Genomic DNA, 13,483 nt, shown 5'->3' with positions numbered 1-13,483 from the left:
GACAATAGACGACAAATACCCTATCCCGAATGTTGTTTTTATCCTGGCAAATTTAGGGAGGGCGAAACACTTTACCACATTGGATTTGAAGTCTGGTTTCCACCAGATACTTCTCGCCGAAAACGACAGAGAGAAAACAGCCTTCTCAGTAGGAAATGGGAAATATGAATTTTGCAGACTGCCCTTTGGATTGAAGAACGCGCCCAGCATTTTTCAGAGAGCCATCGATGATGTGCTCAGAGAACAAATAGGGAAATCATGCTATGTCTATGTCGATGACGTAATTATTTTTTCAGAAAATATGCACGATCATGTGAAACACATAGCATGGGTCTTGGACAAATTATATGAGGCCAACATGAGGGTTTCACGTGAAAAATCTAATTTCTTTAAAGAAAGCGTAGAGTATTTAGGTTTCGTAGTTTCACGAGGAGGCATAAGAACATGCCCTAGCAAAGTAGATGCAATTCGTAACTACGAGCAACCAACCACTCTATTTAATGTCAGATCATTCCTTGGATTAGCAAGTTACTATAGGTGTTTTATTAAGGACTTTGCATCTATTGCAAAACCTATAAGTGACATCCTAAAAGGCGAGAATGGCAAAGTAAGCGCAGGTCAATCTAAAAAAATACCCGTTAACTTTGATGAACATCAGCGCCAGGCATTTGAGAAGCTTAAGAGTGTTCTCGCGTCAGAAAACGTAATGTTATTATATCCAAATTATAAAAAAACCTTTGACTTAACGACGGACGCTTCGTCTTTCGGTTTGGGAGCAGTCTTATCACAAGACGGAAAACCCATAACCATGATATCACGAACTTTAAAAGACAGGGAACTAAATTTTGCAACAAACGAAAGAGAGTTGTTGGCAATTGTGTGGGCCTTAAAGAGCCTCAGAAATTACCTATACGGCGTAAAAAATTTAAACATTTTTACTGACCACCAACCACTAACTTTCGCCGTCTCAGATCGCAATCCAAACGCAAAAATTAAGCGCTGGAAAGCTTTCATTGACGAGCACAATGCACAAATTTTTTACAAGCCAGGAAAAGAGAACTACGTTGCTGACGCGCTGTCCCGACAGCACATTCATTCGCTAGAAGAAGATGCGCAGTCAGATATTGCCACAATACATAGCGAATTATCACTAACCTACACCATCGAAAAAACGGACAAGCCGGTCAACTGCTTTCGGAACCAAATAATAATAGAAGAAAGCGAAATTGCTTCAGTTAGAACGGTCATTATGTTTGGTGAAAAGACTCGACATCTCTTACATTTCTCGGATAGAGAAACACTTATGCAGAAAATATGTGATGTGGTCAAGAAGGACGTAGTCAATGCAATTTTTTGCGAACTACCAGTACTGGCATTTATCCAACATAAATTAATAGAAACATTTCCGACAACCACTTTTCGTTACACAAACCGCATGGTGACCGACATCTTAGACAAAAACGAGCAAAAAGAAATTACTGTGTTAGAACATAACAGGGCTCATAGAGCTGGACAGGAAAACGTGAAGCAGATCATGCAGGACTATTTTTTTCCCAAAATGACTCATATGGCAAATGAGGTCGTCGCAAATTGTAAAATTTGCCAGAAGGCAAAATATGATCGACACCCTCAGAAACAGATTCTCGGGGAAACACCTATTCCCTCATACACGGGCGAAATATTACATATTGACATATTTTCGACCGACAAAAAATACTTTCTTACTTATGTAGATAAATTTTCAAAATTTTCAATTGTCCAACCAATTGCTTCCAGAACCATTGCAGACGTACAAACCGCGATATTACAACTTATAAATTTCTATCGACGACCAAAAACAATTTATTGCGATAATGAGCCTTCTATAAAATCCGAAACAATTAAGTCCCTTTTAAGTAACCGGTTTAACGTACAAATCGTTAATGCACCGCCTCTTCATAGTACATCGAACGGACAAGTGGAAAGATTCCACAGTACACTGACAGAAATTGCACGGTGCTTAAAAATTGAAAGAAGTATTGAAGACACTGTTGAACTAATACTTCTCGCGGCTATAGAATACAATAGAACTATTCACTCAGTAACAAATAAAAGACCCATTGACATAATACACTCATCGACCATTGAGCTCAACACAGAAATTAGGGATAAAGTCTTAAATGCCCAGAACATTCAACTACAAAGATTGAACAAAACAAGACAAGACAGAAATTTTCAGGTAGGAGACAAGGTTCTTGTGAAATCAAATAAGAGGTTGGGAAACAAACTTTCAGATTTGTACTCCGAGGAAACCGTCGAAGCAGACTTAGGGACCACAGTCTTAATAAAAGGGAGGGTGGTCCATAAGGACAATTTGAGGTAATTACAATAAATCTTATTTTTCTTTTTATTTTTATCTTCGACACACTAGGATTTGGATGATTCTACTCCTCGCCGTACCAATAGCAGCTAAAATGACCGACTACACGACCTCAAATTACATACCAATCATAGACGGGCATGTGACTATTTGGAGAGACTTCCAATACCTCAAACACTCAACCAACTTAACCATGTACTCGGAAATAGTTAAAGAAACAGAAGAAATGAGAAACCATTTCCCCCAGTCACATATGAGGCAGATATTAGACTCAGATTTACGACACATTAAGACTCTCATAGATACCGTAAATGTTCATCATAGACACGCTAGAAGCATAAATTTATTAGGCACCGCATTAAAAATCGTAGCCGGTACTCCAGATTTTGATGACTTTGAGAACATTAAATTTAGGCAGAAAGAACTCATAGAATCAGAAAGCAGACAAATAAAAATTAACACAAAGACCCAGGAACAAATAAACATCCTAACGAACACGGTAAACATTTTAGTAAAAATGCAAAAGCAAAACAGATAAATACAGAAAATTTATATGAGAACTTGCTATCAAGAAATAGAATTATTATTTCCGAACTCGAGGCCTTAATGTTGTCGGTTACTCTTGCAAAAATTGGAATAATCAATCCCGCGATTTTAGACTCAAATGACTTACAAAATTTAATCAATGAACATTCCACAAATGTTACTATAACCGATCTAATGGAAGTAGCTCAAATTAAAGTTTTATTAAATAATAACTTTTTACACTTTATATTAAAATATCCTAAGCCCTACATAGCTTGTAAGAAAATAATCTTGCACCCCGTTGAACACAACGGCACTATTCTTAATTTTGCCGAAGGCGATAGTATAGCTGACTGCGGTAACAAAATCATGCCGATTGGAAACTGCAGCGCTGCCCTTACGACAACATTCTGCAGAGAACTGCCCTATGCAACATGCGCACAACAACTCCACTCAGGAGGCAACGCTCACTGTTCGACTCGCACCAGCCACCTCGAGCCACTAACAATTATCGATGACGGCGTTATTATTCTCAATGACGGAACAGCTACGGTCAATGGACAACTGGTAACTGGAACGTTCCTCGTTACATTCGACGAGGAGGTAAAAGTAAACAACACCTTATACCGAAACTTGAAGAGCTACGTAAAAAAATTCCCAGCACCCGCTGCATCAACGGTCCTTAACATTACAGACCATCAGGAAATACTGAGTTTACCATACTTACAGAAATTAAACATAGAAAACCTACGATACATTGGCGAAATGGAAAAGAGACTGGAAAACCGGCCTATAATATCTGGAGTGGCCGCGATCGCTTTCTTCGCCATCTGCTTTATCATTTTCAAGCTCTACCAAAGACGCCAGCGAGTTCGTCGCCAGCATGACCTTCAAGTTATTATTGACGGTTTCAAGAAGTCCGAGGACGTCCTTCATCTAAGCGGGGGAGGAGTTAACACGGTCACCCGGCAACAGAGAAGTTGCCAAACTGATCACGCGTAGCCGGCATGAGAATAATGCAAAGCCAGCGACACCTGCGGATATTGCACAACGACGGTAGCAGAAGCCCAAGCTTCGGTCAGCGCTATCAGCGGGCAATGCACTGCGACGCAACCGACGGCTACCCAACACCACACACGGGGCGCCGGGTCAGCACTTTCAGGGCATAGGGCTAGCTTTCATTATAAGAATTTATGTACTTAGTATTTAGTTGAATTTTGGAAATAAATCGTGACGGTCATCGCCTCCCGAAACCTAAGTAAAAAAAAAAATAAAAAAACTTTTCACAGTTTTTTTCCCCCCGTCCCCCCGTTTTAATTAAAAAATTAATTAAAGAAATTTTTTTTTTTTTTTCTTTTTTTAGGAATGCTTAAATTCCCTTAAAAAAAAAGCCCAATTCAAGCGCAGAGCAACCTTCTTCATTTTAAAAAAAAAAAAATTATTTTTTTTTTTATATAAAACCCAATTAAAAACCTTTTAAATGCGCATCTCTGCGACTGAACGACCGAACTCGTACAAAGCGCGCGAGAGTCAAAATGAGAAAACTCGTTGGGGCTTGCGGGAAAAATTTGTGTGTCATTTTTTTTTTAAGGGGGAGAAAAAATTTTTTTCCCCATAACTTTTTAACGAATGGTCTCATTTGAAAAATTTCTAGTCTACATGTTCGATAGGTATTGATAAACACAATAAAACTGCATTTTTACTTTTCGAAATATTTAAATTTTTAAAATCGTATATAAGCGCTTGACCGCGCGTCCTCTAAGATTAATTAAACCTGAATAAGGAAATATTCCTGGTAATATGCAGGTCTTATTTCGACATACACGACCCGTTTCCAATTCTTTCTTTGCATTTCAACGATTTGTACCACAAAGGGTTTGTATTTGGCATCACTATCGAAAAATATAAATAAATTTTTTTTTTTTAAATTTACATGAATGGACTCAAATTTTAATTTTAAAAATTGGTCGAAAACCTTAAAATTAAAAATACCACCTCCTAAATACGAATTTTTACCATGGACGTGGAATCATTGGTGGACAATATACATTCTTTTTTTCGAAAAAAAGAAAAGGTTATACAACAATATCAATATCTCTCTGGTCCGCCAGCAAATGCCTTAAAAAAGCAAATATCCTAAAATGTAATTATTTAAAAGTAAACTTGTAGTTTAGTTGCAAAGAAATATAAATTTTTATTACATTTTATATAAGGTATTGAATATAATTTGCTGCCCCCTAGAAACCCATAAAAACACTTTTCTTTTTTACGAACGATATAATAGGTTTTTCTTAGACAATTTTATATTCACGTTCACCATTACTCTAATCACTTTATTGAAAACTTTTTATGACGATTTGAACGAAAAACAAGGATGAGTCTTTGACAAAAACAGCGATTGAAAATATTTGAATAAATATGATAACAAACAAGATTGGAAACAAACTTTTTTAAAGCAACTAGCGAACCTGATGAAATTGATAGTTCGTCCTTTATGTGTCTAACAATTTAACAATATATTTGCCTTCATGACGAGGCCCAAATATGGTTCCCAAATTTAATTTTGTAGCATAAAGCTGCATTCTTTTTATTTCCTCAAGCTTGAAATATCGGTGTGTCGCGACTGAAAAAAATTTACCATCTTGTCCAATCCAATCCTCACTAGATGATTATTAAAGTATTTTTTTATGGTTTGTTTTTCATGTATTACATTAATCGAAAACAGTATTGATAACGATTTATCTTTATTAAAATTTTAGTTTACCAATAAGATAGATACTCTTTTTAATTCATTTTCAAATTCTTCGCGTATTAAAGGTATTTATTTTTACCAACCAAATATGTTTTTTACATTTAACTTTCACGGCTGTTGGTATGCACATCACATTTTTAGTTTAAAAGGGCATTAAAATGTTTTTTTCTATTTTTCGAAAGTTTTACATTAGGACTTTTCTTAGTCATGATATAAAATCCCCAAGTGAAAGCGATATCTTTCGATCGGTATAAAATTCGTTCCAATCGGATCGATCTCCACAGAATATTTTTAATTCAGCAAATTTACATTAATAATTAACGGTGAAAATCCCTGTGGTAAATAATGATAATAACCCTTCAGTAGGAGGTGGCACTAGCTTTTCAGGTCATATTGTATCTCATAACGGATTGTTTAGTACTGAAACTAATTAACGAATTAAGGCACCAAAATAATCATATGTCCTTGTTAGGAGAACCAAATGAAAATCCGATGGTGATTATTTATCATATTACATTTGGGAACATTTGAAATAATATTTTTTATCTGTGTAGCAAGCAGTATTTATACCCGTTACTCGTAGAGTAAAAGGGTATATTGTATTCGTGCAAAAGTATGTAACAGCTAGAAGCAAGCATTTCCGACCCTATAAAGTATATATATTCTTGATCAGGGTCACTAGCCGAGTCGATATAGCCATGTCCGTCTGTCCGTCTGTCCGTCTGTCTGTCTGTCCGTATGAACGCTGAGATCTCGGAAACTATAAAAGCTAGAAGATTGGCATTTTGCATGCAGATTCTAGGAGTTCCTACGCAGCGCAAGTTTGTTTCAAAAAGGTACCACGCCCCCTTTAACGCCCACAATCGCTTATATACGATTTTAAAAATTTACATATTTCGGAAAAGTAAAAATGCAGTTTTATTGTGTTTATCAATACCTATCGAAATGTAGAAAAAATTTTTCAAATCGGACCATTCGTTAAAAAGTTATGCGTGATCAAAGTTTCTTTCTCCATCTCCCTCGCACTCCCTTTACCTGAGTAACGGGTATCTGATAGTCGGGGCACCCGACTATAGCGTTCTGTCTTGTTTTAATTTGTTACAAATTAAAATTTGAATATCGACAAGCCTTGTAATGCTGGTCCCAGATCAGGTGGCCAAGGTCCCCACACCTCTTAACATAATATTAACAACCAAACGAAAACAGAAAATTTTAAATTTGTATTCACCTGTATATAATAACATTTTCGGGTAGATAGCCATTTCTTTTGAGATATATTTGTAGTGCAATTTCAAAAGATGCGGTTAATCCATTAACGATTTCTTCACTTTTTGTTTGAAATACAGCTTTACTAAACCATTGCGTGTATGACGAATTCATAGATGCCACAAATGCTGAAATACAAAATTATATTTACAGTCCAACATTCGAAATAAAAATAAGCAAATTGTACAGCTGAATTGTTGAATTTTGATCAGCTGTTTGCAAACTGTCCCTTACAAATTCAACATTTAGAATCTGTTTTATACTAGTAGAAGGCAGTATTATACAGTACTATAACTAGTATATATTATTTACGGTTGTTAATGGTTAATTCATAAATAAAACAAGAAAGGAAAGCTAGCTTCGGGCGGAGCCGAAGTTGATATACCCTTGAAGAATACTCTGTAAATTATATTATTCAAAATTATTCATATGATGCATTCTTTATCATCATAAAAAATCCCAGCTTCCTAACTTTACAAACACCAAAGTTATGTAATTTCCGATCAATCAGTTATATGGCAGCTATAGGATATAGTCGGACGTTCCGACTGCGTGCAATGGAACGAAAGGTGTATGCAAAGTTTCAATTCGATATCTTTAAAACTGAGAGACTAGTTCGCATAGAAGCAGAAAGACGGTCATGCTTATATCAACTCAGGACGCGATCCTGACCAAGAATATATATACCTTATAGGGTCGGAGATTTCTCCTTCACTGCGTTGCACACCTTTGACCAAAATTATAATACCCTCTGCAAGGGTATAACGAGGACGGAAGCTAACTTCGGCAAGCCGAAGTTTTAATACCCTTGCAGACTTTGCCGAAATTGCTAAAACTGAAAAAGTAGCGAAAGGAATAAGGTATACATAAATAAACTAGATTTGCATCGTTTAAAATCGGCAAGCGCTTTTACCCTAATCAAGATATGCGTAAATAAATAAGACTTGGAAAAATTTATGTCAGTAGCTTACACACTACGCGAAAAATTCAGAAAATCATCAAATTTGGACCGATTTCACCCTGTTGTTCCTATGGGAGCTGTAGGATATAGACGTCCGATCGTCACGTGCTTTTACCCTAATCAAGGTATGCATAAAAAAATACGATTTGGAAAGATTCATGTCAATTGCTTATATACTGTCCGAAATATCCTAAAAATCATTAAATTTTAACCGATTTCACCCTATTGTTCCAATGGGAGCTATAGGATATAGACGTCCCATCGCCAAGGGCTTTTACCCTGATCAAGGTATGCATAAAAAAATAAGATTTGGAAAGATTTATTTTAATAGCCTTTACACTCCGCGAAATATCTTCCATTCTTGAAAGTTATATCGGATTGTTCCTATGGGAGCTATAGGATATAGACGTCCGATCAGCACGCGCTTTTACCATGATGAAGGAATGCATAAAAAAATACGATTTGAAAAAATTTATAGCAATAGCTTTTACACAGCGCGAAATATTCTGAAAAACATAAAATTTGCACCGATTTTACCCTATTGTTCCTATGGGAGCTATAGGATATAGACGTCCGATCGCGTTTCCACGCGCTTTTACCCTGATCAAGGTATGCATAAAAAATACGATTTGGAAAGATTCATGTCAATAGCTTTTACACTGCGCGAAATATCATCAATTCTTGCTAGATATATCCGATTGTTCCTATGGGAGCTATAGGATATAGACGTCCGATCGGGCCGATTTTCAAACTTGATCTGCGTACACATGTTTTAGGACGAGTGTGAAAGTTTCAGATCGCTAGCTTTTAAACTGAGCTCGCAAACGGTATTGAAACAGACGGACAGACGGATATGGCTATATCGACTCCCCTATTGATCCTGATCAAGAATATATATACTTTATAGGGTCGGAGATTTCTCCTTCACTGCGTTGCACACCTTTGACCAAAATTATAATACCCTCTGCAAGGGTATAAAAAGGAGAAGTCCAATAAGCAGTCTTACGCTCATTTATGAAACTCTATTAAAGGATAAAACAACAGAATCATACGGTGATAAGTCAATTACGCTCCAATTGTTCATAACTTCGCAGAAAGTCTGACTTTCTAAGCTAAATCATTCATATATAAGAATGACCGAGATGGTGCGATACCGAACTGAAAATACAATTATCGTCATTAATTAAAAGAATGGTGTGCTAGTTTTAAACTATATGCCAATCGCTTGAAGTCATTTTCAAGTTCAATTTCTGTCTGAATTCGGTAATGATTTTTTTTTTTGGATAAATAAAAATTAGCTTTTATATTTCAAGACTGAGACTTCTACCATTTTGTCTTTGATTAGCTTTTCTACCTACTTAATTACTTCATATTTTTTACTGTGGGAAATTCTATATACCATAATCATCTTTTATACTTATCTTTATTTTAATTATTATATAAAATCTTATGTTAATGATTTTTATCTTTAATTTATCAACTGAAACATGTTTAAAGATATTTTCTCACTGTGCCATTCTGAGTTGGCTGATTTTGTGTTTACTAGCTTGGTTTCATTAGTATACAAATCGCCTTGCGTCCTTAAGGAAAAACAGTTTGTAATAACAAGGTCAAGCTAAGACAAAACGAAGTTTTTTTGTTTTTTTTATTGTGCTTATAAATAAATAAATAGCATTATTTATTGAATCTCCTCCTTTCGATACTAACAATAAGTGTATCAAATTTTATAGTAAACTAACTAACAGTCATATGACTGGTACTGAGTAATGGGGCCCTGAGAATTATTGCTGGGTTGGAAGGTCGTTGCGTTGCAGGCGGGTTCTGCTGGAAACCCGAGACAAGCCTCTTGCGACATGATTTGGGTGCTCGGAGAGTTTTTCTTTGCAGTACGTCTTTTGTTTGTCTATTTCATCTTTTACTGCAAGAATGCCGAGGTCAAACAGTGATAGTCCTCAGGATTTTCGTTTGTGCGCGCTGTATGATGTCAATGTTGCTGTTGCTCGCGTTCTCCCATAGCTGGGAGCCATATGTCCAGGTAGGCTAAAGAGTAGAGTTGTAGACCAGGATACAAGGTCCAGACTCAGGGGCGATCCAATGTTTAATATCCAGTGGAAGCTGCTGGCTGCTGGCTGGAAGCTAGTTTTAGATGTAGTTTCTTGCATTCGATGTGTCTTCTCCAGGTTAGTCGTCTGTCCAGGTAAATCGTCTATATTGCGCTGCAAGATGTGCGTATTTCTGATGTTATTCTTTTAACTTGTTCGATTGTGCCATGGCTTGGACGGAAGACAAATCAATGTGCCGGGCTAGCATTGTGTTTTTCGAACAATTTAGACAGTCACGATAATATACTTATTGTATACTAAAGATTCGGACGGACTAGCGAAATAAATTAAGTCTTAGGGACGTAGGGATCATCGAATTCTTTTGACCACCTGTTAACCAAGCACGCCTCTGGCTTTATTAAGCATGGACAAAATATTATTAGAAAACTTTAGTTTAGGGTCCAAAAGAACGCCAAGATCGTTTACCAGGGTTAATATATCTAAAAAGCTGTCACTTAACGGGTAAGTCGGGTGTTCGGATTGACCCGCTAAATAGGTTGCACTTAAAACCGTTTAAGTTAAGTAAATTATCTCGGCACCAGTTTTAAAAGTTATCTAGATAGGATTGTAACTCTAAAATGACAGGAAATGTCCTTATACTGCAGACATAACTTAACATCATCTGCGTACATAAGTACGCGAGAATTACTTATAATTGAGGGAAGATCGTTAATAAATAATCTAAAAAGAAGCGGACCAAGATGACTTCCTTGTGGGTCACCGGATGTTGCTCGGAGAATTTTCGAAATAGAGTTTTTAAAGAGGACGCTTTGTGACCTGCCATTCAGATAACTTGAAATCCATTGAAGGAGATCAACTAGTAACCGGTCAAGATTCCGAACAAGAATAATTTGTTGCGTCTTCACAGTGAACGGTCGTGTCTTCTAACAACTTTCCGTTCGCTTCGAGAGTGCATCGTGATTAACTTGTGTTTAGAAAATAAAAAGTTTTTATCATAATTTAATTCGGTGCTGTTTTGTTGTTATTGATTTCTATTGCCCCTCTTTTCAGTCTTTCTCTTCGTCGTTGAGCGCTGTTGGAACGGCACGCACTCCAACGGTAATATCTCTCAGAGGCGTTTTATACCGGAGTTAATCTGTTAATAGTCCCGCTCTCTCTCTCTTTTCGTTTCTATCTCGTTTCGTGGTGCCTAACATCAAAGTTATTCGGTGTTTCGCTCCCGCTCTGTCGCTCTTTTTGTTCTCTCATTAAAAAGTTCTTGGGCGCTTTCGATTTTTTTGTCCGCTATAGCACAGTGGTCCGTGGTCAGTGATAATGGCTTTCTATTCTTTAAAAAATTGCAAGAAAGTTATCTCGGCTGGACAGCAAAGTATTCCCTGCCATACATGTGATAAAATTTATCACGCAAAGTGTCTTGGCTATTCTGGCCTGGGTCGCGATGCCATCGATAAGAGGAGTGGCCTACGCTACTACTGCGATGAATACATCGTATACGAGCACCAGGCAATATCTATTAGGCGGCTCACAAAAAGTAATGTTACGGAATTAATCCGGAACAGCCGTAAAAATACGGACCTGCTCATTGCGCTTGAATCGCAGCTTACTAGTCGCATGCTAGCTGAGCCCGCATTCTATGGCAGGTGCCGTGCAACCTGCTGCCCGCGATTCGATTCCAGCTCAGGTGCCAAGCTTAGGCGCCACTCAAATGGTACTAAGATCGGGGCAAAAAGTGATTCAGTACCCGATGTGGCGCCGCGAGGTACTTCCGCTCTGTCCGATCAAAATAAAGTAGAGGCCCCAACACCTCATGTAGACTTAACGTCCGGATTACCGGCCGATATTGGTAGTACAGATACAAATTCTGTAGTACCAAAAAGGGTTGCATGTGTTGTGCCCTAGCTAAAACATGTATTTGTTTCACGGCTCGCCCCAGACCTCTCATCACTGGATATTACGGCTTATATCCGTAACAAAATCCAAGTTGATGATTTGAAGGTCGAACAATTTAAATTTTCTTAAGCTAGGAAAGTATCATCATTTAAGATCGGTATTCCTTGTGCTCTTTTTGCATCTGTGTGTTCCACCAGTTTCTGGCCCGAGGGATATTTGAAAAAGAGTACGAAGCTAAGAGAAAAAATAATAGTTCAGGGGAAATGGAAAACACCATTAAAGAACCATCCCAGCGCCCTCCACATCATCTTCTGTCCCAAAAAACTAGCCTCCTCTTTTCTTCTTTGCTATCAGAATACAAGAGGCTTACTTAGTAAGCTGACTAAATTGTATTCGGATAGTTTTTCATTCCCATATAATATTATGGTATGTACAGAGACCTGGTTAAGGCCGGGTTTTCTTAGCTCGAAAATTCTCCCGGGTAAGTACACAATTTAAAGGCTTGATCGTCAGTCCAGACGGGGAGGTCGACTCCACCTTTTCGTCTGAATTACTAACTTTCGAAGAATTTTCTGACATCGAATTCCTAAATAGAGTTTTTAAAGAGGACGCTTTGTGACCTGCCATTCAGATAACTTGAAATCCATTGAAGGAGATCAACTAGTAACCGGTCAAGATTCCGAACAAGAATAATTTGTTGCGTCTTCACAGTGAACGGTCGTGTCTTCTAACAACTTTCCGTTCGCTTCGAGAGTGCATCGTGATTAACTTGTGTTTAGAAAATAAAAAGTTTTTATCATAATTTAATTCGGTGCTGTTTTGTTGTTATTGATTTCTATTGCCCCTCTTTTCAGTCTTTCTCTTCGTCGTTGAGCGCTGTTGGAACGGCACGCACTCCAACGGTAATATCTCTCAGAGGCGTTTTATACCGGAGTTAATCTGTTAATAGTCCCGCTCTCTCTCTTTTCGTTTCTATCTCGTTTCGTGGTGCCTAACATCAAAGTTATTCGGTGTTTCGCTCCCGCTCTGTCGCTCTTTTTGTTCTCTCATTAAAAAGTTCTTGGGCGCTTTCGATTTTTTTGTCCGCTATAGCACAGTGGTCCGTGGTCAGTGATAATGGCTTTCTGTTCTTTAAAAAATTGCAAGAAAGTTATCTCGGCTGGACAGCAAAGTATTCCCTGCCATACATGTGATACAATTTATCACGCAAAGTGTCTTGGCTATTCTGGCCTGGTTCGCGATGCCATCGATAAGAGGAGTGGCCTACGCTACTACTGCGATGAATACATCGTATACGAGCACCAGGCAATATCTATTAGGCGGCTCAGAAAAAGCAGTGTTACGGAATTAATCCGGAACAGCCGTAAAAATACGGACCTGCTCATTGCGCTTGAATCGCAGCTTACTAGTCGCATGCTAGCTGAGCCCGCATTCTATGGCAGGTGCCGTGCAACCTGCTGCCCGCGATTCGATTCCAGCTCAGGTGCCAATCTTAGGCGCCACTCAAATGGTACTAAGATCGGGGCAAAAAGTGATTCAGTACCCGATGTGGCGCCGCGAGGTACTTCCGCTCTGTCCGATCAAAATAAAGTAGAGGCCCCAACACCTCATGTAGACTTAACGTCCGGATTACCGGCCGATATTGGTAGTACAGATACAAATTCTGT

At 37.9% G+C, this 13,483-nt stretch overlaps 1 protein-coding gene across 2 annotated transcripts in view; it reads right to left on the bottom strand.

Annotated features, from left to right (window-relative positions):
- Positions 1 to 13,483, bottom strand: part of LOC108038995 (protein argonaute-3) — a 555,323-nt gene that overhangs the window by 343,971 nt on the left and 197,869 nt on the right. For both annotated transcript variants that reach the window (XM_044461511.1, XM_044461512.1), the window contains exon 5: positions 6,865 to 7,030. In XM_044461511.1, the coding sequence (XP_044317446.1) occupies positions 6,865 to 7,030 (166 nt within the window). The remainder of the gene's footprint in view (positions 1 to 6,864; positions 7,031 to 13,483) is intronic.

This window comes from Drosophila rhopaloa, unplaced genomic scaffold, assembly GCF_018152115.1.
Source record: "Drosophila rhopaloa isolate 14029-0021.01 unplaced genomic scaffold, ASM1815211v1 contig_4, whole genome shotgun sequence".
In the NCBI taxonomy this organism is placed as follows: domain Eukaryota; kingdom Metazoa; phylum Arthropoda; class Insecta; order Diptera; family Drosophilidae; genus Drosophila; species Drosophila rhopaloa.
This window is presented reverse-complemented; position numbering and strand designations above follow the sequence as displayed.